This window comes from Mustela putorius, unplaced genomic scaffold, assembly GCF_011764305.1.
Source record: "Mustela putorius furo isolate JIRA1106 unplaced genomic scaffold, ASM1176430v1.1 tig00001075_pilon_pilon_pilon, whole genome shotgun sequence".
NCBI classification, from domain to species: domain Eukaryota; kingdom Metazoa; phylum Chordata; class Mammalia; order Carnivora; family Mustelidae; genus Mustela; species Mustela putorius.
In genome coordinates, this window is record NW_025421560.1 from 4,064,298 (window position 1) to 4,087,183 (window position 22,886).

Sequence of the window (22,886 nt, forward strand, 5' to 3'; positions counted from 1 at the left end):
CCATTTTTTTTACAGAGTACTTTCAAAGAACAGAAAGGAGAGACACGAAAGTTCACGTGGGAGAAAAACAAAAACCGGTGCTCAAAACAAAACAATACCAAAACTTTTCCGACACTAACTCATATAAAAGAAAGACGTAGGCCAATTTAATTTTGACTTTCCTAGTGCCAGGTAATTTAAAGAAAGGAGGCAATATTAATGGGTCAAGATCTCTGACTCCCTATCAAATACCAAGAATAAACACTTGAATGAAAGGAATCTAGTTCAGAACTACAAGAAGTTGATGATGTTCATTCTATATAAACATTGACTTTTAATACAGTGTATTTTATACTAAAGAGACCATACAATTACTGTGGGCAGAGTAAGAAAGTAATCAATGAAGACAGAAAATGAGAAAATTCAGCTCAAATCCAACTATCTTGAATACCATAAAAACCAAAATTATTGGAAGTGGCAAAGAGCAGAAAATTGCAGCTAAGAAAAAGAATACCATAAACTAGTTTCTCAATTTCTCCTTAGAGTAACATATTAAGTAAGATATCCATTCATGCTTCAAAATACATTCTTAAAGAACATTAAGAATCTTAATAATTCAATGCAATACAGTTTTTTGTTTTTAATTTGAAAACGTTTCTAGTCCTTTTCTCACATATCCTCAAATACACAGGCATGCCATCCTTCGCTTGGCTGTGACAGTCAGGGACTCTCCAATGTTCTCAATTCTGCTCTAAGTACCACAGAGGGAATCAAGGGCATATTTTGATGGGGTCTCTCCACTGCATAGGAAGAGCACTCCTTAACAGTTACTTAGGGGAACATGCCTTCAGACTTCAGGGAAACCACTTTTTCTCATTAAATACCTAGATTACTCTTCAAGGTTAGTGGGCCTGTTGCTGTCAGTTGTCATGTTTAGTGGTCATGTAGTCTGAGAACCAGGAGACAATGCAAGCTAAGTAGTGGGCTTACAAACAAAATGACTTGCAGCTTTAGATCCAAGCAATAAGAGAGTGCTGTGAGGATGTCTGAAGCAAGCCAGGCAGTTTGGATTATTGTAAAAACTGTCCTGCCTTAAATTGGACATTACCTTTATAAATTATGATCACAAGCCAGTAACTGGCCCCTTTGTGAGAAAAGGAAATATAGTTTACCAAGGCACAATGAAAAGATTACTAAATTCTTCCATTTAAAAACAAATATTGAGGCACACCGGGGTGGCTGAGCATCTTCCTTTGGCTCAGGTTGTGGTCCTGGGGTCCTGGGACAGAGCCCCTCATTGGCCTCCGTACTCAGCAGGGAGCCTATTTCTCCCTCTCCCACTACTTCCCCTGCTTGTGTGTGCATGTGAACTCTCTCACTCGCTCTTGCTCTCAAATAAATAAAAACTTTAAAAATAAATAAAAACAAATATTGAAAAATAAAACAAACAGTGAATTTAAAAAAATACTGAACAGAAAATTAAGTCTGTTACTAATTAGACCATACTTTTTCAATGATTAATAAATCTACTGTAATTAAAGGATGAAATCTAGATAAGTATCTCATCAGATATTTAAAATATTAAGGAAGATATTTTCAAAGAATGTATATGGTATACCTGAGAATATCTCTACTAACATTCAACTAATGGAACAAACATGAAAGAAAAGACACATGAGCAAGTCATTTAACTTAAAAACGTCTGCTCCCTGTCCTATATAGAATGAAGAAGCTGGACAAGATGATCCCTAAAGTAAAAAATTATATGAAACTATATATATATATATATACATAAAAGTATGCATGAGGGCTTATTCATTTGATAAATGCTTCTTAGGTACTATTTATGTGATGGATTCTGCCCTAGGCACTGGGTATTCAGGAACGAAAGCAGCTCCTTTCCACAAGGAGCTTACCATGTAACAGAAGACAACAGCAAGCAGTAATTACAGAAGTAACAATACAAACCTTCTCAACCTTGAAAGCAGCAGCCACATAGGTATTTGAATTTTTTAAATGTGTTGAATTAAAATATGCATACAAAGCTAGAAGGAACCATTCAGAGACCATAACATACTTGCTCTCACCAGAGAAAAACAGCTTTCTGATTTTTGTTTGGATGTGTTGGCAAATCATCTAAGAAATTACTTGGCAATAATAAAAACGGAAAACAATGTTAGTCAACCAGGTAAGAAACCAAAATGGTTCTGTTGCCCACATCAATTCAGATTTCGGTTCTTCATGACCCAACCAAACCACTTTTCAAAGGAATATTAGCAGCGTGTATTAAGACATACCCCAAAAGACATAACCTTAGATATTAAAAAAAATTTACATGCAGAATAAAAATATTTTTAAATAATTTCATAAAAAAACCAAGCTGACATATTAAAAAGCTCACTATTTGAAACATGTATACAAATTACAAAAAACCTAAAAGCCAGCCATTAATTTAGATAAAACACTGAAATCATCTGTATTTTATTTTCTGTAATGATTAGACAGACTCACTTAGTAACAGCTGAATAATTACGTACTTTGTATCTTACCTATCTATATATAAAAAGTTAATGAATGTCATATAACTAAGATTTTAAAAACCTCACATCTAAAGTGGAAATTTAGGCTCTCTTAGCAAGGAAAGAAATTTTACCCCCTTCTTAAAGTAAAAAAATATATAAAAAAAAAAGTATGACACTGTAATAGGAAAAAAGACCAAGTCACATGAAAAACAGCAACAGCTATTAAATTAAAAATTTTATAATCCATTTAATCCATATTTGCTTACTTTATGAATTTTCTGTAATAACCTCAATTTATACATATATTTTTAATGAGAGAATATCTAAAGCAAAATTTATAAAAGACCCACTGAACATAAATTTAACGCCTTCTGTCATGTTAAGATATAATGAAACAAAAATAAAGCATTATACTATTGAAAAATAAAATTCTAAGCATGCCATTAACATTTCATATTTCCACTTCATATAGCACTTAATATTAAATCCACATTAAAGACACAGAATGGTGCTCAGCATAATAAAGAATATAACAGAACGAGAGTAATTTGGATAGTATAGCATAAACATATTTAATATTTGACACAAGCAGTGTATTGGACATGGTATTATAATTATATCAACTGGTTTTCCTGAAGAGTTTAACTCTGTAAAATGAAACAAAGGTATAGGTCTTTAGGCAGAGGTAATATGTAATGTTAAGAACACATCACAAAGCATTGTACCAGGCTCATTTATAGAGATCAGTGCAAATGGTTAACAACTGAGGCATTCACTGTATTTTGTGACGCAGATACTGACTTAAAAGTACCTGAAAAGTTTACTTCATTAACATTTGATAAGTTCAGGGGACTGGTATCTATGCACAGTTAGACAAATATACCAATGAGCCTACCTATCTACAAAACAACCAAATGAACAGGTCCATGTTTATGTTTTACATTAAATGTACCTGCCAACCTACAAAAACTACTGAATGGAACAGGTTCAATTCAGTAAACACTTTTAAATAAATACAAAGAAAGAAAGCCCATCTGAGTGCAAAAAGAACCAAGTTACTCATCTTTGTTTATGAAGGAAATATTTATATTCACTTGCACTGAAAAACTAGTCAACTCAAAAGTCGTATTTTTAAAGTACAAATTATTATGTTCACTTCATTCACTATATGTCTCTACAGACAGGACTGTCTGATACAAAGCGTCTTCATACTGCACAAGAATTTTTCACATGAGTGGCAACACAGTCCTTTGACTACCAGAGTATTTTTTAATTTTAGTATGTTTTCCATCCTAGAAAGTGAGTAAGCTGGGAGACTGTGACAGAGGGTTAAGGAAGTTGAGAATTTGCAAACATGACAGTGAGGTATGAAGAAAAAAAGAACGGGACACAGGAGGAAAAACATGCAAATGGAATTGGAAGTCTTGGTCAAAAAGACTCCCTATCCTCGGAGCGCCTGGGTGGCTCAGTGGGTTAAGCCTCTGCCTTTGGCTCAGGTCATGATCAGGGTTCCTGGGATTGAGCCCCGCATCAGACTCTGCGCTCAGCAGGGAGCCTGCTTTCCCCCCCTCCTCTGCCTCTCTGCCTACTTGTGATCTCTCTGTCAAATAAATAAATAAAATCTTAAAAAAAAAAAAGACTCTTTATCCTCTAAAACAAGTTTGTAGATACTCACTTAAAAACCACTGTCAGATCGTCTTCATTTGTAGTTTTTTAACTTCCATACTATAGCAATAAAGCAGACAAGTTCCTAGCGTACTTTGCTTTTCTTTCTATCATTACCAGAAGAATTATTTTGAAGCACAGGAACAGAACTCTGTATGTACTCTTCTGTCAACATTCCTAAGTCCAATGGCGTACACAATGGAAGTAAGGCAAGGATCAGATTACACAGAAGTAAAAGAAAAAAAAAAGTAAGGATGTAGAACATTCTGCAGATAGAAGGAATAAAGAAATTAAGCTGAAGTGACATAAAAATTCTTAAAGAGACAAAAGGAGACAGAGAAGGAAAGTCATAGAGTGGGAGTGTTTCCAATCAGATTCATTCTAGTCTCTCATCCTCAACCCCATTTTGGCTACTAATTAGGAGATGGGCTCTTCATATGACAAAAAAAGATCACAAAGAAGAACTGACTACCATATTTACATATAAAAATTAACTCAAAATTGGTAAAAAAAAAAAACTTTGGTATTAGAGCTAAAACAAGAATATTCTTAAAAGAAAACATGGGGAAATTTTCACTACTGGATTTGGTGATATTTTCTATGATACAGCACCAAAAGCATGGACAACAAAGAAAAAATAGATATATTTGGATTTTATCAAATTTTAAAACTATGGTACATCAAGACACTATCAAGAGAGTGAAAAGACAATTCTGCGGGTTCAAAGAATGGGAGAAAATATCTGCAAATTATTTATTTGAGGAAAGATTAATATACAGAACACATGAATAACACCTACCACTCAACAACAAAAACAATTCAAAAATGGGCAAAGGGCTTAAACAGACATTTCCCCGAGGAAGACCTACAAATTGCCAATAAGGACACAAAAAGATGCCCAACATCACGAGTCACTATAAACATACAAATCAAAACCAAATGAGGTACCTGTTAGGTTGGCTATAATAAACCTTTTTTTAAAAACAGAAAATAATAAAATATTGGTGAGGAAATGGAGAAACCAGAACCCCAATACAATTCTAGTAAGAATATAAAATGGTGTAGCCTATGCGGAAAATAGTTGAGACAGTTCCTCAGAAAGTTAAACAAAGAGTTACCACATATAAAAGCATCAAGAGGCTCCAATGGAGAGCCAGGCTACAGCTGTTCCAATCTCCCATCAGTCTCTATATTCTATAGGTGCCATTTTTATAGACTTGTCCCTTTTATATAGATTTTACCTTCTAATCTACTTCTATTTCATATCCAGGAGGTCCAATTTAGTTCAGTATTTGTTTCCTACTTACCAAATGCAGACACGTACTTTTCTAGATGTGGTAAGGGATATTAATGGAATGAATATGGAATGGGGATTTTTTTTTCATGTTTTAAACTTAAATGCACTTTTGTTTTTGCTTTTTTTAAAAGTTTTATCTATTTATTTGAGAGACAGAGAATGAAAGGGGAGAGGTTAGAGGGAGAAGCAGACTCCCCACAGAGTAGGGAGCCCAATGCAGGACTTGATCCTGGGACTCCAGGATCACCTGAGCTGAAGACAGCCGCTTAACCAACTGAGCCACCCGGGTGCCCCTAAATGCACTTTTGTATTGAAAAATAATGTTGTCCTGATGTAGAAAGCTTGAACAATTAAAAAAAAATTTTTTTTTTACCCATGTCATAGGTGTAAGGTATACAGGTGTAAGCTATATTCCAGAAGGTCAAATCCCTTTGACTCCAAAAAAATAATATGGAAAAATTCAGTATCCGAAAATTGTCTCAAATTAGAGCTAGAAAAATAGGAATAGAAAGTAAAAGAAGTTAAAATGGATATCAGAAAGATAAAAGAAGAGCATGACTGTAAAAAAAGAAAACACACAAAGACAAGAAGAGACAAAAGAGGATAACTGAGGAACGGCAGAAAAGGAAAATAAACAAGAAAAACAGTTGGTGCTACTGCAGCTGGAACACAAGTGAAAATTATCATGGAAGGAAGGATCGGCTGGGTCAAATACCACTGATAAGGCAAGTAACAAGAGGTCAAGAAATAAGGATGGAGTTCAGCTAGATGGGGTCACTAACAGGGAGGTGTGATGGGGCAAAAGCCTCAGTGGAGTTGGCTTTACACAAAACAACAGGAGGTAAACTGGGTGATAAATGTAAGCTCATAGTTTTGCTGGATGGAAATGAGCAAAGAAATGGCACAGCAAGAAAAGCAGGTAAAGCTCAAGTGAGTTTTGAGATGGGAAAAACCACTGCAGGTCCAGATGTGGATGATTAAAAACAGAGTGAGAAACTGACAAAAGAGAGAGGAAAAAGGGAGAATTTCTAGTCCCATGTCTCTGACTTAGGAAAGCAGGAATGATAATTAGAAGAACGGCTTGACACAGCAGCACACTTGTTTTCACAGATGACTAAAGAGGGAGAGAGAGAATGCAGCAGCAGATGCAGGTAAGGAGGCAGATGTGAAGTTCACAAAACTCTCCTCTCACTTCAGTTTTTCACAAGGTTATAAAGTAAGGTCACCAACTGAAAGTGAGAGTGGGGAAGAGATGCCAGGCATTTGAGGAGATAAGAAACAGTATGAAACTGTCTTCGGAGAAAAGGAAGGAATGAATGGAAAAGAAACATATCGTGGCCACCCAAAGTTCATACTCATGAATTTAAAAGAAGTCAGCGTGGTTGTTTGCTTTCTCCAGACAGGATCAGCTGCACAGATGCAGGCCAGGAGTAAGAGTGTGAGATTTAAGCAGGCCAGGAGTAAGAGCGTGAGATTTAAGCAGGACTACTTCCTGTAGTCCAGGAAGAACTACAAAGCAACACAAGAGCATGGGGGTCAAAAGAAATGGTGATAAGGAGTGACTGAAGGTAGGCAACACAAGAGGAGCACTGAGGGCATCAAGAAGGAGGGTGTTCTTGATGGGGTAATTCCCCTGCCTAGACAATCTGATGGGGTAATTCCCCTGCCTAGACAATCAGTTTCTTAATAGGGACCACTTCTTTTTATCTTCAGTCCAAGTATAGTACTTTGCACATGACATTGATAAAGAGCAGCTGAATGTTAGCGCAAAGTGGATCTGAACCCATTTATGGAAGCTTTTGACTAGTTCCTCCCACCCCCATTCCCTCAATGGAGGAGCCAATTTGCTTAGAGAGGTAAGATATTTTTTAAATGAAATACATTTAATTTCAGATAATATTTAAGTATAATATATCTTATCTTCAGTTTCCTATAGCTTATAATATGGAGTAGAACTAACTTGTTACTTAGGAGTTCAACAGTTGAAATTTCAGTGTTGTTTTTCCTGTTCTCTTTTAGTTGGGGCTATCTTTTTAATGTAGTTGATGAATCTCAGTATTTAAAAAATCTCAAATCAAATTCCCAACCCCTTGATTATGGAAAGCCAAACTAGAAATGGAGAAAAATAAATCAGCCTCAATACAGAACACTGATAGATTTTAAATCCCAAGCCAAGCAGTCTAGATAGCCATAATACATTTAGCTGTATCACTAAACAGGATAAACCCAACACGAGCAACAGAGATTACAGCAGTTGAATTTCAAAGCTTAACTTACATTTTCAACTATCACTCCCACGTTTATGCCATGACTTAGAAACTTAAGAATGAAAGGGATCAATTAGCTAATGGTACTAAAGACTTCTATAAAATATTAACATCACTAAGAGAAAACAAACAAGAATGGCTACTACTAAAAACTACTGAAGTATGATTATAGTTTTTAAAAACATATGAGCTCTGTCTTTTAAGACTAAAAGAGAACTTACTACAATATTAAAATAGTTGTCTTTCTACTTTTATATACTTTGACATTTTTCTAGATTGAATGCTATTTTTAGAAGAGTTAAAAACAATTTATAAAAAAGCACTGACTTTTCCCCAAGCATGTGGCAGCCTAGCCAAATCAACTTGGATCAGATACTTGTTTGATACACGACCACCTCATCTGAAAAATTCTGTAGCAGTATCATACCATCTACAAGCCAGTATGCAGTTTAAGATCCAGAGCTCTGGCTATTTTCCAGAAAACTGGGTGCAAGCCTGTAAAAATGTGTCTTTTTTTTTTTCCACTGTGGAAGTGAAAAACAAATTGGCTCAAACACTATCCTTTGTGCAGCAAAAATTAACATTTTCAATTGTGAAACAGGGGTACAAATAAAAATATCAATATAAAGGTTTACACAGAACTTTAGAAAAAAGGAAAAACGTAGAAATTACCAGAAAACAGTATTTTTTTAAACTAAGAGAGATACTTTTATTTTCCTTTAGAAAAATTACTTCACTGGAGAGTGACCTTTCAGATCAAACAAAACTCACATAAATAGCTTCATATAAAATTTCCTAAATTGCTATGGTAATAACTGCCACTGAAGATAAAACTATTTTCATGAACTTTCGTGCATAAATCTTCATTTCTAATTTCATGTCTCTTAAGTGTAAATTCAAAGATCAAGCTGGAGATCACCGGAATAATAGGAAACTGTTGTAGAAGTGGTGAGCATTTGTTGCAGTCCCCATTAGATCAGCTTCAGAGGGAAACAGGAGTACTGTTCTACTGACTCAAAGAAAATTAACTGCTAATATACAGAAGTACAGTTTTCTCTATGATGCAGGAGGGTGGAGAGATCCACTCTACAGGTCTTCATCAAGTTGGTTAGTTTTCTTCTTTTGAAAGTTCAGACCATACAAACGCTTGAGGTGTGAGGAGTAGATGGCATCCTTCTCAGTAACATAAGCTTGTCTTGTTGAACTAGGTCTCATTTTCTTTTCTATGTTATTAAAAACTTGAAGGCCTCAATTCAGTTTCCCCTTACCCTACCCAACCCCCAACCAGTTTCAAAGCTAAAATACCAACATTCCCTTTCTACCCTCTAAAATTCAAGTGTTCTAGGAAAAGATAACTCTTGCCTTTAGTCTGTATTTTCTTAACAAACAGAAAGTTGTAGATTTTCTTTGCAGAATAATTTTATGAATGTTTTAATTCTTTCACCTATAAGCCTCCTTTCCATTTAATGAGATAATAGAAAATAATCAAGCCCTGATAATACTGCAAGTTGGAGAACACCTAAATTCTACCTGCCACAAAATTTAAAGCATTTAATATAAAGGCGACTAGAAAAACTGCCTCATTATAGAAGCCAGCAGAATAAGTAGGACTGAAGAACTCAAGGAGCGGTAAAAGAGGATGTGGCTCTTATCTATCCTGTGGGCATTACTCTAATTATTAATTTTTCCTGATTCAATTTTTTCCTTCCTAATTTTAAGCTAACATAGTCAACATTTACAGTTACACCCTAGGCATAAATGGAACTCCCTCTACATTTATATTAATAAGATCATTTAGTAAGATCAAAACAATTAAATATCAAAGACTGGGCAAAATATTCCTATAGCAGCGATATCAGATCTCAAGCATCTTCCTTTGAACATGATCTATTTAACAGCCAGCCTTGCAGGTGAGGAAAATCATGCACCACAGAGGTAGCGTAAGAGCCAACAGAGAAAAGGATAAATTACACATGATGTTGAAACTGATTCCCTGGAAAAGCTTATGTTTCAGGACAACAATTATGATAGCAGCATTCTTAAAATCTAAAACTTTATCTTGCTAGTCAGAAATAATAAAGAATGGGTCCCAAACAAAAGTTCTGAACATTTCCTTATGACTTAAATTGTTATTTTCTTCCAAGCTTCAGAATGGATCAGAACTGTACTTTTCTCTAAATAAGAAAGGTAATCAGATTAGCCAAGCTTCCTAGAGTTTCCTATTGCCACAACAGGATGGCACAAAATGGACTCTGAAGAAAAAGAGACTGCACAGTTGTTTTTTTAGGAAACAGCATTTGAGAGTATGTTTTCTTAATTACTCTCCAAATCACAGAATACAATTTAAATAAAAAGCATGGGAACTATATTCCTCCTTGAAGATACTACATACACCATCAAATCACCACCTAAAACTTCTATGATAAACTGTTCAAGGGCAACGACCCTACCATGTATTTCAAACATAATATCAAATATTCCAAAAGGAATTAAATTTTTCTTAAAAGATTCCTAAATGACCAGATCCTAAAAACGGGCTTGCCAATTTGGGATAAAATTCAAATACAAAATCTCTCTGGATAAACCAAAGAAAACTTGTGTAAGAAAAGAACTTAAGTAATTGAACACAACCTAAAACCAAACCTTAGTCTTGCCTCTCTTCCCCCTAGGGTTAGCAGCAGTCAGAAAGCACACTCTATATTTTAGTCAAGCCAACTTGCTTACACTTCCACCATATTGTCTCAAACAGACAGAGTTCTGGGGCTTCTGAAGAAGGCTGTAAGCAAGAGCTGTTAACGAGGAAACAGAGGCCCTCTTAAAATGGCGACAGCTTCTGAAGAAATTGCAACTTTAAAATCCCTGCCTACTGAAGGAAAGAAATGTGATGACTTAAGATTGCAAAGAAGAGGTTATTGTGGCAATGTAGTTGTAAATGCAAGAGAGCAAGAAGCCTGGTAGTTAACTTGCAGACATCAAGAAGCTCAAAAGTCTTTTAACTTAAAAAAAAAAAAAAAAAGATTTTTCTATCATTTCACCAATGTTGCCTCTGTTAATCTACATGTATAACATAAAAATCAACTGTACAGATTTCGGTCTTCTAGACACTAAGAATATCGTCTAAGTATTAAAAACAGTGAGTAGGGAAGTCACTACGTGAGGCACGTACATGCTAAAATCTACATTTTTTTTATGGTACTATGACCTCAATTTGAATACTGACAAGTCTGTAATTCGTTAATTCAATTTTAAAATAGAAAATTATTTTATAAGTGTTTTTAGGTAGTAATCACTAGCTAAAACTCAAGTTACCTCACATTCCATCCGCAGTAATGCACCAAGTAAAGGACCTCTCCACCTTCGACATCAGAATCTTTAATACTAGCTTCATACATTTTTTGATTTTTCCCTCGTCCATACCGCACTTGGACTTTCATGCCTGGCGGATAGCATTCAAACTCCTCTTCCTCGTTGTCGTCATCCTCCTCTTCCTCTTCTTCCTCCTCCTCCTCCTCCTCTTCTGCTTCTTCATCATCTTCATCTTCCTCTTTATTCGTTTCATCTCTTGAAAGGTTTAAAAAATTGCAGTTAATAAAAGACACCTCATAAGCTTTTCAGTTCCAAACCACATAAAATGATAAAAATCGTGGCTGTGACTGCTCCGGGAATAGCAGGTTCCATGTGCATGAAATTCTGAGTTTCAATGTAACGTTAAAAACTAAAACTGTTTAAGATGACCATGGTTACAGAAGGATACATGTAGAGAAAATGAAGATTGAAAAATGCGTTAAAAGAAAATTTCCAACAGCCAGAAGAACAGAAGTTGTATAAGAAACTAGTAAGGTCGACTATAACAACTTTTTCATGTTTTATTTTAAAAATGTTTTATACAAAAGTATTGACAAAAACAAAAATCATACACCCCGTAGCCATTTTCAGACTAAAAATGATTTCCTATTCAAGTATTTCCAGCCTCAGGATGTTTAAAACAAAAACTTTTACTAGCCAACAGCTATTCTTACTGAGTTCAAAAGGTGATCCAACCAAAATTTCAAAAGTTATGCTAACTGAATTATTTAACTTTCACAGGAATATTTGACTAATTTCACATCAATATCACATCAAGTTTTTTCTTTCTAGTCTTCTAACTTTGCTACAATTTCTGCTTTTACTGTACATTTACTGAAAGTCTTCTACCAATTCTTTCAACTTAGAAGTTCCAATGAAATATGTATATGAGGCCAACTCCAAGTAATACGAAACTAAAAGTAAAATCATTCTAGAAGCAGCACTGCAACCATTTCAATCTTCTCAATATCATGCACTTTTTAAAACTGAGCATTTGCATTCAGCCACAAATCTGTATTAAACAAGTTGGAGAAAATCTTAAATTATCACTCTTTCCAAACACTAGATTTATTTTTTTTTAAACTTCAATATGAAATTCGACTATATTTACTTTTAAGCTTTTATCTGCTGCTGTACAGTATAAAAACTGTCTATACTTTTTACAACAATTTTTCTCTCAAAAAGAAACCATCACTTAAGAGCTGACAAAGATCATAAAACAACTATAAGACAGCTAAGTAATTATGCTTTATAAGTTGATGAATATAAGTTGATGAATATAATATTTACGTAAGAAGCCTTCTCCACTGAGAATTTGTTTTATATTCTATGCAAACTTTTTAGCAATAACATACTTTATTATCACTCCTGATTATGCAGTTATAGAAGCAACAAAAATAATCTATAGTAATACAAGCAACACTATAAAGATTTTTTATTCTCCTACTTCTTTCCTTCTACATAGTAGGAGAGGAAGGATGAAGGGAAACCTAGCAGTCTTGTGAAATTAAGTCTAAATTTACAAAAGTAACAAATGCAACAATTTTCTCTGAAATACATCACAAAGTCTACAGAATCTCAAGAATTATTTCTATTTTTAAAGACTCATTCATATTCAAATGAATAGGTACTTAAAAATTAAGACCTAAACAAAACCAGCTATAATCTGAGATTAAAAAAATAGGAACTCTATTATTAAAAATACATTAACATGTCTAGAATGAAGAAATAATTACTAGCAAGGCTAAAATATCTAGAAAATTACTAGAAAGGGTATTATGGATGATACACTTTTATTAACAATTTTAAATAAATAAAGGTTAATATATAAAAGTTAAAATGCTGAAGATATTTTTGGGGGAAGAATATTACTTGTTTAAATCATAAGCTTGTATCTCTGCATATCAGGGAGAAAAGGAAGTGTATTCTAGTGGCCACAACAAAAGAAGAAATTTACTATGCACTGAAGAGATTTACCATGTACCTCAGAATCATCATATATTGGGAAAAGAAAGATGCAGAATAAAACATCTAAGATTTTTTAAATGACAATGAGCTCTAAACTAGGTCTTATACAGTGCACTGAGCACAACTGGAAATGCCAGTAATCCAAGCACAATTCTACTTTAAGTGGCAGCCAGGGCAATCTTTTTATCAATCTGGAATAAAACCCTAACACTGTAATAATAAAGCAATCAAAAATTAAAAATAAAATTTTGCATTGAATATCAACCTCAAAAACAAACCAAATGAAAAGCACTTAAGTAATATACTAAAGTATAAAAAAGCAAACAACACAATTACTATCAGCCAAATAAAATATCCTACTCCCTCCTCTAATATTCAGTGGCAAAAAGCAGAGGTAAATGCACTAAACGAGACAGAACACAGAGCAAAGATATCCTTTGAAAGTATAAAATGTAAACAGCATACAGATTTTAGAAATTCAATTTATATATATATATACACCTCACTCACACCCAATACATGCGCTGCACCTGTGCACGTACATAAGCGTACACAACACACATGTGCACACACTTTTGTTACTTATCATTCAAAGAACTGTATTTTGAGAAACCAAATGTATTAAGTATTTTTCATCTGAATTCACAAAGAAATACCAAATTTTCCCATTTTGATGTCACACTCCTCACAATGGAATAAATTTTTTTAAACCTATAATTTATTAATACCTACTATGGGGCCAGCCACTGAACCAGGTGTTTTACCTGAATTAACTTACTTAATCTCCTACACCTAGAGTATGAGAGAAGGACATGGAAAGTTCCTGGTAGTAGCTAATTACTTAGAGAAAGTTTACATGCTAGAGAAATACATATGATTCTTCATCACTGTAAAATTTTTCTATTGCACTCATCTAATAAAATTCTAGTGGACATTCTTGGACATTCCCAACACATAACACTTCTGAAGAACATCTACCAAATTAGGGCAGTCACGGCAAGAAAATTCCAGTTGTGGTATGATACATTTGTAAATATATATAGTAAATTAAAAAGCTATATGGTTAAGTAATTTTTTAGAACCTACAATATATAGTTTATACTATAAAATCAACTGAAACACCAACTTGAAAAATTAATTATTAGTAACAAAAAGAAAATACAGGCTTATTACAGTGCCTCCCACACAGTAGATATTCCAGAAACATATGCAGATATAAAAATCAGATTTTTAGGCAAAAAGCTGAATCCTTACTAAGTTTCTTAAGAGTTGAAATAATCTCCAGTAGCAGCTGGGAGTACTTCAAATACACACATGCACACAGGACTACAACCAAGTATAATGAGAAAACACTTATACTATATTCTTCTAAACCCAGGTTTTTCCTTCCATGTTTACCTACATGCCACACCAAAATTTCAGAGGACACTAAAATGATCAAGAGATTTTAGGCAAAAAGCTAGGTACTTACTAAGTTTCTTAACAGCGGAGATAATCTCCAATAACAGAAAGGAGTACTTGATATACACATTTGTACACAAAAATATATAACAAAGTATACTAAACAAACACCTCTCACTATATTAAGGAAGCTTATTTTGCTTCCCTTCCCTGCTTCTCTGCATGCTGTGGCCAAATTTCAGAAAAATACTAAAATGATCAAAAACATTTGGTTGTACTTATTTAAATCGGCCATTAACAATGGAGATGTCTAGGTTGTTTATACCTCAGAAATAAAGACCAGATCCCAAAAATCACCTACAAAAATCCAAGGGTCCACTGGCAGTGCATAAAATTACATTGCTAAATAAGTAAGTTCATCATTCCAAACTGACCAAAACAAATAATTGCTACTGACACATTAAACACAATATAACAATTTCTGGCCTTTTGAAACTAATTATTACCACTTTTCCATTCTTATTTTTTGCTTAAGGAATTAGTACAACTCTTAAAATCTAGAGCCAACATTCCATCTACAAAACATAACAGAAAGCCATCTTCCCAAATTTATATTATCTGGTTATTCAGCAGAGCTTAATGTAGTAAGAAGTACTTTTTCTCTAGCTCAAAATTTCATATATTTCCATGATGAGAGCAAGAAGAATGGATCAAAAATATGACCTTTTGCTACAAAGTCACATTAGCAGGGTCTCTGAAGGAGGCAAATGGTACTCACATAATAAATGCAAACCACTCAAAAATCCTGTATTTTGTCAAATTTAGATTCAAACATACAGATACAAAAATAAAGAGCAAATCAGAATTCATTCAGCCAAAATGCATCTTAACCAAAAACAAATTTCTTACCCAGATTTTGCTTTTTCTTCTTCAGCTTCTACCTTTATGCTGAGGGATTCATCTACCCCAGTTGTCTCCTCATCTTTATTCTCCAGATTTTCATTTTCTTCTGTTTTTTTCATATTAACTTCTTTTTCCTGATCAGACTGTGTAGGTATAGAGTCTAATAAATTCTTTTTACTTCCCTAGAAAAAGATCAGAGGAACTAAACCAACAAAAGTATAAACTGTCACCCTCATTTCATGCTCTAATTGTTAGCAAAAGAAGGTACCAACCAATACTAATATTGAGAAAGATAGTAGTAATTTTAAAAAACTCCTGCCATTCCTAAAACACTAAGCAAAAATAACAGCTAATTTTAAATATAAAAATAGCACTTAATAAAAAAAATAAAATACAACATTTCATGATAAATTAGCTATGAAAACTTATAGACAAGGTAGAAAATGTACCAAAGAAGGCACAGCACCATTAACAGTATCTGATTTACCAGAGAGGGTTTAATATTTTCCTTTCTTTCAATATCATCATCAGTAGGTTTTTCTTCTTTTGGTATTATATTCTCCTCCTCTTCAATCTTTATTTCTTTGATTTCTGGTTCAATTTCTTCCTTAACTTTTATTTCTTTTACATTTTCACACTCCTTACATGGCTTGTTAACAACTTTCTCTGGCAATGCCATCTGAAATTCAATATTGGCCGACCTACAGTACTCCTCAAAACCATATAAGTATCTGGAAACATGAAGAGAAATTATATTTGGGAAAACGTTTCAAAATACTGCTGTAGAGTTACAGTTTTTAAAATGTGTTCATTTCTTTTAAGTCCTCAGATACTGAGCCATATTATTATTCTTGTTTATTCTAGTTCTGTTCTTCCCAATCTCTTTAACCCAAAGAGAAACATTTTTCGAAGGAAAAAAGTCACTAAAAAAACTACACTGGAGTGCCTGGGTAGTGCCGTCAACTGAGCATCCGACTCTTGGTTTTGGCTCAGGTCTTGGTCTCAGGGTCCTGAGATAGAGCCCCGTGTTGGCCTCCCTGCTCAGTGCAGTCTTCCTAAGACTCTTCCTCTCCCTCTGCCCAGCCCTCTCCCTCTCTCTCAAATAAATAAATCTTAAAGAAAAAACCTACACTAAAAGTGAAAAGGCAGAATATTAAGGATAGTAAGTGTAACAACAGTAGTTATTAAAGGTATCAGTATCTATCTGTTGAGCACTCCTGCATGCCATTCACTAGGCCTCTGAATTCACGTGAAATCTCATGTCATCATCAGAGTAGTCCAACGAGGCAAGGACTAACATCCCATCTTACCAAAGAGGAAACTAAAGCTTAGGAGAACAAAGAAATGGTTGTAGAGGCACAAAAGCTAGTAACTGGCAGAACCAGGATTCAACCCTCAACTTTTTAACACTCTGGCATTTTAACCTCTACATAGTACTTTCCAAATTTACTTGGCCACAAAAACTTTCTTCACAGAATATCTCATAGATGTAGTATTCATAGAATACATTGTAGAAAATGCTATTATAGAGTGATCAGTCTAGTAAAAATTTCTGATCGCTTCTTAGAAGAAATATTTAGTCTCAGTTATACAGTAAATTCTAACCTGCTTTCTAGGTAAAGTATTGAATGTAGGTTTATTAAGTACACTAACTTTTATTTTTTATTTTTTATTAACATATCACAGCACTCACCATAGCACATACCTTCCCCAATGTTCATAACCCAACCACCCTCTCCCTCCCCCCTCCCCCAGCAACCCTCAGTTTGTTTTGTGAGATTAAGAGAGCACAGACTTACTTTTTATAAGCACATTTAACGTTGTATCCTGCAGCTGAATTTAAGACAGGGATTCCAAGATCTTGGTAGACTTGTTTCCAAACAGCTCCACTTTCAATCTAACAAAGGAAAATGAAAACTCCCAAATTAAAAGGTTGGAATGTAATAAAATTTTTATTAATGAAGCATATATATGTTTACATGTATTGGCTCTGGTCTCAAAGGAATGAAAATAACTTAATAAATTCTAAATGAAAAACTTGGTTTACAACATTGTTTTAAAGTTTTAGTATTCTAATAAATCTCAGAATTACAAATGTTGACATATTGGGCCATTTCATTTTTAAATTAGCCCTGACATAGTACATAAGAAAATATTCAGGTTTTTAAGTCAAAATTTGTAATGAAGAACTACAGATAAAATTCTTTAAGTATTAGTTCCCATAAAACCTATAAGCTTAATAAATCAAAGCAGTTCTAAGGAACTTAATACATTTTATTATACAAAATCCTTTTTTCCCCCAGAATAATCTTAATTGAAGGGACATCATACATCATGGCAACCTTAAGATAAATTCTTTGGTTCAATGAAGATTTTTTTCTTCATGTTTCTACATATACACGTGTGTATGTATGTGTGTGTGTGTATGTGTGCATCAGACAGAATGGAAGAGATTAAGGATATAAAGAATATTAACTCTCAAGGACCTTACAGTCTAGTGGAAAAGAGAAAGAGAACGAACTTCTACCAATATGGCTGTGTTGTGACTCAGACATACACAGGTGGTTTATTAAAGTTTGACAAACTTAACAATAAATCAGAAAGCTCATTTGAAAGAATCTTTAATTAAATTTAAATTTGGTCTAAGGAAGCTACCTGGTTCTAACCTGTGCTTCCCATTTTCTTTTCCTTCTACTCTTAAGTTTTTATTAGTATATAATTTTAAGCAATTTTTAGACAAGAAAACATGTTGTATGAAAAATATGTTTCATTTCTAACTGTAATACTTACATTATCAAATCCTCCAAGCTTGTGTACAAGTCTGAATAACTTAAAAAGATTCAAATTTCGATATCCAAGTACGGGTCGTTTGTTAATAGGTGTGCCTATTAAAGAAAATACAAAATATATTACAACCATGTTACATTTTTTATTTAAAATTAACAAGATTCAGGTATGACCACTGAATATCTGAATACATGTAGTGCAAAGTGTATATATGAAAAAACAAATCCCTTAATCAAAATATGATGTCTACTACTTAAGCCCATTTCATTTTAAAAATTTTCTCAAACCCGATTTTGGAAACCTTATATGATTATATTCCATTTTCATTTCCTTGATGAGCAAAAGAATAAATAGTCAATAAACCAAAATAAAATACCAACGAAACAAAATTTTTTTAAATCAAGGAAACAAGGTTTGTTAGAACTGAAGAAAGGGATAAGATCATTAACAGGCAACAGTTTCACAATGAGGGTGATTTTCATGATACTTTCTTTGTATGTTATTAATTGGTTCCTAGTCTAAACAATGATTCCAGGATGAAACTATATAATTTTGTTTCTTTCTAAAGATATTTATTTATTTATTTATTTGAGAGAGAGAGAGAGAGAGAGTGAACGGGATGAGGGGGTTCAGAGGCAGAGGGAGAGAGGCACTCTCCCCGCTGAGTGCAGAGCCCAACATGGGGCTGGATCTCATGACTCATGAGATCATGACTTGAGCTGAAACCAGGAGTTGGACACTCAGTTGATGGAGCCACTTAGTTTTGTTTCTTTCTAATGTGGACCATGCAAGGCAAGGACACTAAAACTACCAAACCATTAGAAAGTGGTAGAGGAGGGGCACCTGGGTGGCTCAGTGGGTTAAGCCGCTGCCTTCGGCTCAGGTCATGATCTCAGGATCCTGGGATCGAGTCCCGTGTCAGGCTCTCTGCTCAGCAGGGAGCCTGCTTTCCTCTCTCTCTCTGCCTGCCTGTCTGTCTACTTGTGATCTCACTCTGTCAAATAAATAAATAAATAAAACCTTTTAAAAAAAAAAAAGTGGTAGAGGAAATAATGGGATGGAGACATAACTGTGGCCCTTTCAAAACAGCCTATGACATGGATGGTCATATTTTATCACTCTTTCTAATATTAACTTTTAAAATTTTCTTCACTTTTTTATTTATCTTATACAAAAGCCTAGGAAATTGCTTACATTCTTAGGCCAAGCCTCCTTTCACACAAGGAAATAACATGAAAGCAAAGACATTTCCTATCAAATAATAAAAAGATACCTGCATTATAGTGGCCATTATCACTTATGAGAGCAAAAGACAGTCAACTTCTACTTATCAGCAATACAAATGAGGATTTTAAAAAACATTAATTTCCCTCCTACAAGAAAATTAATTCCCAGAATACGGTGGCATTTCTAAATACTATTCATTTTGTCCTCCTCAAGCTAAAAAAGTTTTCTGCTTCTCCTCACTTCCCTTTCTAGCATTTCCCAGGAAAGGAGACATTATATTCTAAACAGCAGAAAAGCAGCAGAGTAACAGGGGCATGGTGACTAGCGGACTAGGTCACAACCGGAAATTAAAGATTAGCACCCACACCATTTTCCCTCAATCCTTGAATTTCCTTAACAACATTAGGCAGATTCAAACAGCTAAACCAAGGCTTACCTTGAGACTCTGTAACCTTTCTCTACATCTAACTCTGTAGATAATTTAATTCTCTGCTTAGTTCTGTGTGGCTGGCTCACAAGACTTGTTGTCCATCTTAGACTATGATGTCTCTCTCTCTCCCTCCCTCTCTCACTCACATGTACACATACAGACAGATCCTAATTATACCAAACAGTGATTCTGGAGAGGGAGGCTTTTAACTAAAAGCACCTATGTAGGTACAAATAAAATGGTGCTATGATTCCCATTATGCAACTGCTCGTTCTTTGGGGATCCATGGATGGCAGGCCAGATAGCCAGGACAGAATTCAGGCCATATGGGTCCATGGCCATAATATGCATCAAAATACTATCAAAGTCTTCATTCCATTTACTGTATGACAGATATTACACTAGGTGCTGGTGATGCTGCTAATCAAGAAAAGAGCCATGACCTGACTCATGAGATCATGACATGGAGCTTAAGAAACAGAATTCTTAAAGTATTAATTACCTATATAATACATTATAACATTAACCATGAATTTAAAAAAACTTACCTCTATCCTCCATAAATTTGTATAACTGCTGAAGAAAGTTCTCCCTTTCTTCTGGAAATGGTTCTATTTCTTCCTAATTTTAGTCACAGAAGAAAATATTATTTTTCTCAAGGAAGCAGTTTAATAATACAAGATTTCCTACCAACAGCAGAGACTAATATTTACCAAAATGTTTCAAAGGCTTTTTTTTTTTTTAACCAAGTAAAAGTTATTTCTTAACACTAAGCTATTCAAAACCAGGCAAGTCTAGACATTCTATGCTTTCCAAAGGAATATGTCCTAAAAGGAGTCTCAACAGTGACAATTCCAAATGTAAATTCTCATATAAGTGAGACTTAGCAAGATGGCTCATGAGCTTTTTACCGTATCAGATATCTATTCTTTAAATCAGGGCCACAGGCTCAAGAAGACCTACTCTCGCTTATATTAAGTCGGGTCAGGGTTTAACATCAAAACTGACTCCTGCTGCTCCTCCAGAACTATACAGGCGTGGGTCCCCTTAGCTGTAACACAAGTATCCTTCACTGTATACAGCCCCACTGTATAGCACTTCAAGCTTATAAAATCAGTAAAGTGGGGAACAAACTTGATCTACAATACCTGAAGATTCAGACTTAGGGAAATCTTCAAGTAATAAAATAGTTCCCCGATTTATCAATTACAAGGGAGGGACTAGCTTCTTGCTGCTGTGGCCAGGGGCTGTGGCAGTAGGGAGCTGGTCCTGAAGCAACCTGCAAGGAGCAGGGTAGTAGGTGAGATGGAGGAACTCATCAATTCAGTGACTATCATCCAATCAACAAACCACTTAATGAGCACCAGTAAGTGTAGGCACTATGCTAGGTGCTGAATCAAATAAAAGAAAAATAATAAGCGATGGAGAACATGATCATTAGAGAACATGATCAGGAATAACTGCAGAGAAAGTGATTCAAAATCCACACCTGGGGTTACAGTTACTCTGACTGAAACAAATGCATCTTTGATGGTAAAACTTAAGAGCATACTTTTCAACGGATAGTCTAAATAAATCTATCATTTTAATTTTTAAGAAATTACGTGTCTAATGCCATGTTTTGACATTTACCCTTTTCTTCTAAAAGCTAGCAAAGCAAAGGCAGGCAAGATAAAAACCAGAAACAAAATCCATGTTAATAAACTTTTAGGTCTGCTGGTTGAACAGAGAAAAATAAATGACAATTATTAATTTGTTCATTAAAAAAAACTGCACTTCTCAATTTAAACATGGGCCACAGAAGCTAGGCTTTGGTAAAGTAATCAGATAAAAATCTAAGGGAATCTAACTTTCTAGATATTATCTTAAATGCCCCCGATACAATATTTGACTTTCATAAACTGCCAAATGTATTCCTGTCACAAAAATCTTTCAGTGAAGTTTATATTTAACTTAAAATGTTTAAACTAGAAATCATATTTGCTTTTACAAAAACATTTATAAAACACAAATCAAAGCAACGAAAATCGCAGTAACTAGTATTTATTGACTCTCATTTATTTACATGTTATACATTCTGACAGACACTCTCGAGAAACACAGGGTCTTTTACCCTTGAGGAGCGTATAGGGGAGAAAACAGGTGATACGTGTGTGGGTGGGAGAAGGGATATAAATAACAAAAACAAGCACAAGGAACAACATCAGGTTAGACCAGCAAATAAGAGCGATTGACTTTCCTCAGTTGAGGGAGGTGATGCTTCACAGAAGGCTTCCCTTTATAGAGGCGACATGTGAATAGGGTTCCGAAAACTGAACAGGAGTTTGCCAGGCTAAGTGGGGGAGAACAGGGAAGAGCAGTGTAGGCAGAGGTACTGGTATGTGTACAGGCTGAGTAGAAACAAGGTATTTAATTTAATATGGCTATAGCATCAAGTTCAAAGTAGCAAGGTATCCCAAGAGAAGTGGTATGAAGGTGGGGCCAGACTGTGAGAGAGGTTCTGTAAGTGAAGCTTGACTTCTGGGTGAAAAGAACCCTTCGGGAGATTTTAAGCTTGTTCATTTTGGCATTTTAAAAAAAATTCTTTTTTTTAAGATTTTATTTATCTATTTGACAGAGGGAGAGATCACAGGTAGGCAGAGAGACAAGAGGAAGCAGGCTCCCCGCTGAGCAGAGAGCCCAACGTGGGGCTCGATCCCAGGACCCTGGGTTCATAACCTGAGCCGAAGGCAGAGGCCTAACCCACTGAACCACCCAGGTGCCCAATTTCGGCATTTTAAAGAGAATGCAGTGGGGAGACTGAAGCTGAGAAACTCCTACACTACACACTGTCATCATAAAGCACTATGTCATAAAACACAAAGTCTAAAACAATCCTATTTCAACAACAGTTGTTTATTACAGTTAGATGGCAGAATAACTTACCTAAAATATTATATATTGACATTAAATTATTAGTTTCCTGAAAACATTCAGTCCAGTTCCCTTAATGATCAAAGATACAGACTTCACTATCTGTACCATTCACCAGTAACTTTTAGGCAGTCATTCAACAGAATATTAATAAGTACAGCGGTGCAGTATCACCAGTAATA

The 22,886-nt window shown here is 34.7% G+C and overlaps 1 protein-coding gene across 8 annotated transcripts in view; it reads right to left on the reverse strand.

Annotated features, from left to right (window-relative positions):
* The window catches only part of ARID4B (AT-rich interaction domain 4B), a 147,034-nt gene that overhangs the window by 32,101 nt on the left and 92,047 nt on the right, over positions 1 to 22,886 (reverse strand). For 6 of the 8 annotated variants that reach the window (XM_004777743.3, XM_004777742.3, XM_045087271.1 and 3 more), the window contains exons 12-17: positions 20,340 to 20,412; positions 18,138 to 18,232; positions 17,147 to 17,244; positions 15,835 to 16,078; positions 15,354 to 15,529; positions 11,040 to 11,291 (exon numbers count right to left, since the gene is read on the reverse strand). In XM_004777743.3, the coding sequence (XP_004777800.1) occupies positions 11,040 to 11,291; positions 15,354 to 15,529; positions 15,835 to 16,078; positions 17,147 to 17,244; positions 18,138 to 18,232; positions 20,340 to 20,412 (938 nt within the window). The remainder of the gene's footprint in view (positions 1 to 11,039; positions 11,292 to 15,353; positions 15,530 to 15,834; positions 16,079 to 17,146; positions 17,245 to 18,137; positions 18,233 to 20,339; positions 20,413 to 22,886) is intronic. The other 2 variants (XM_045087269.1, XM_004777744.3) reach the window with 2 other exon arrangements.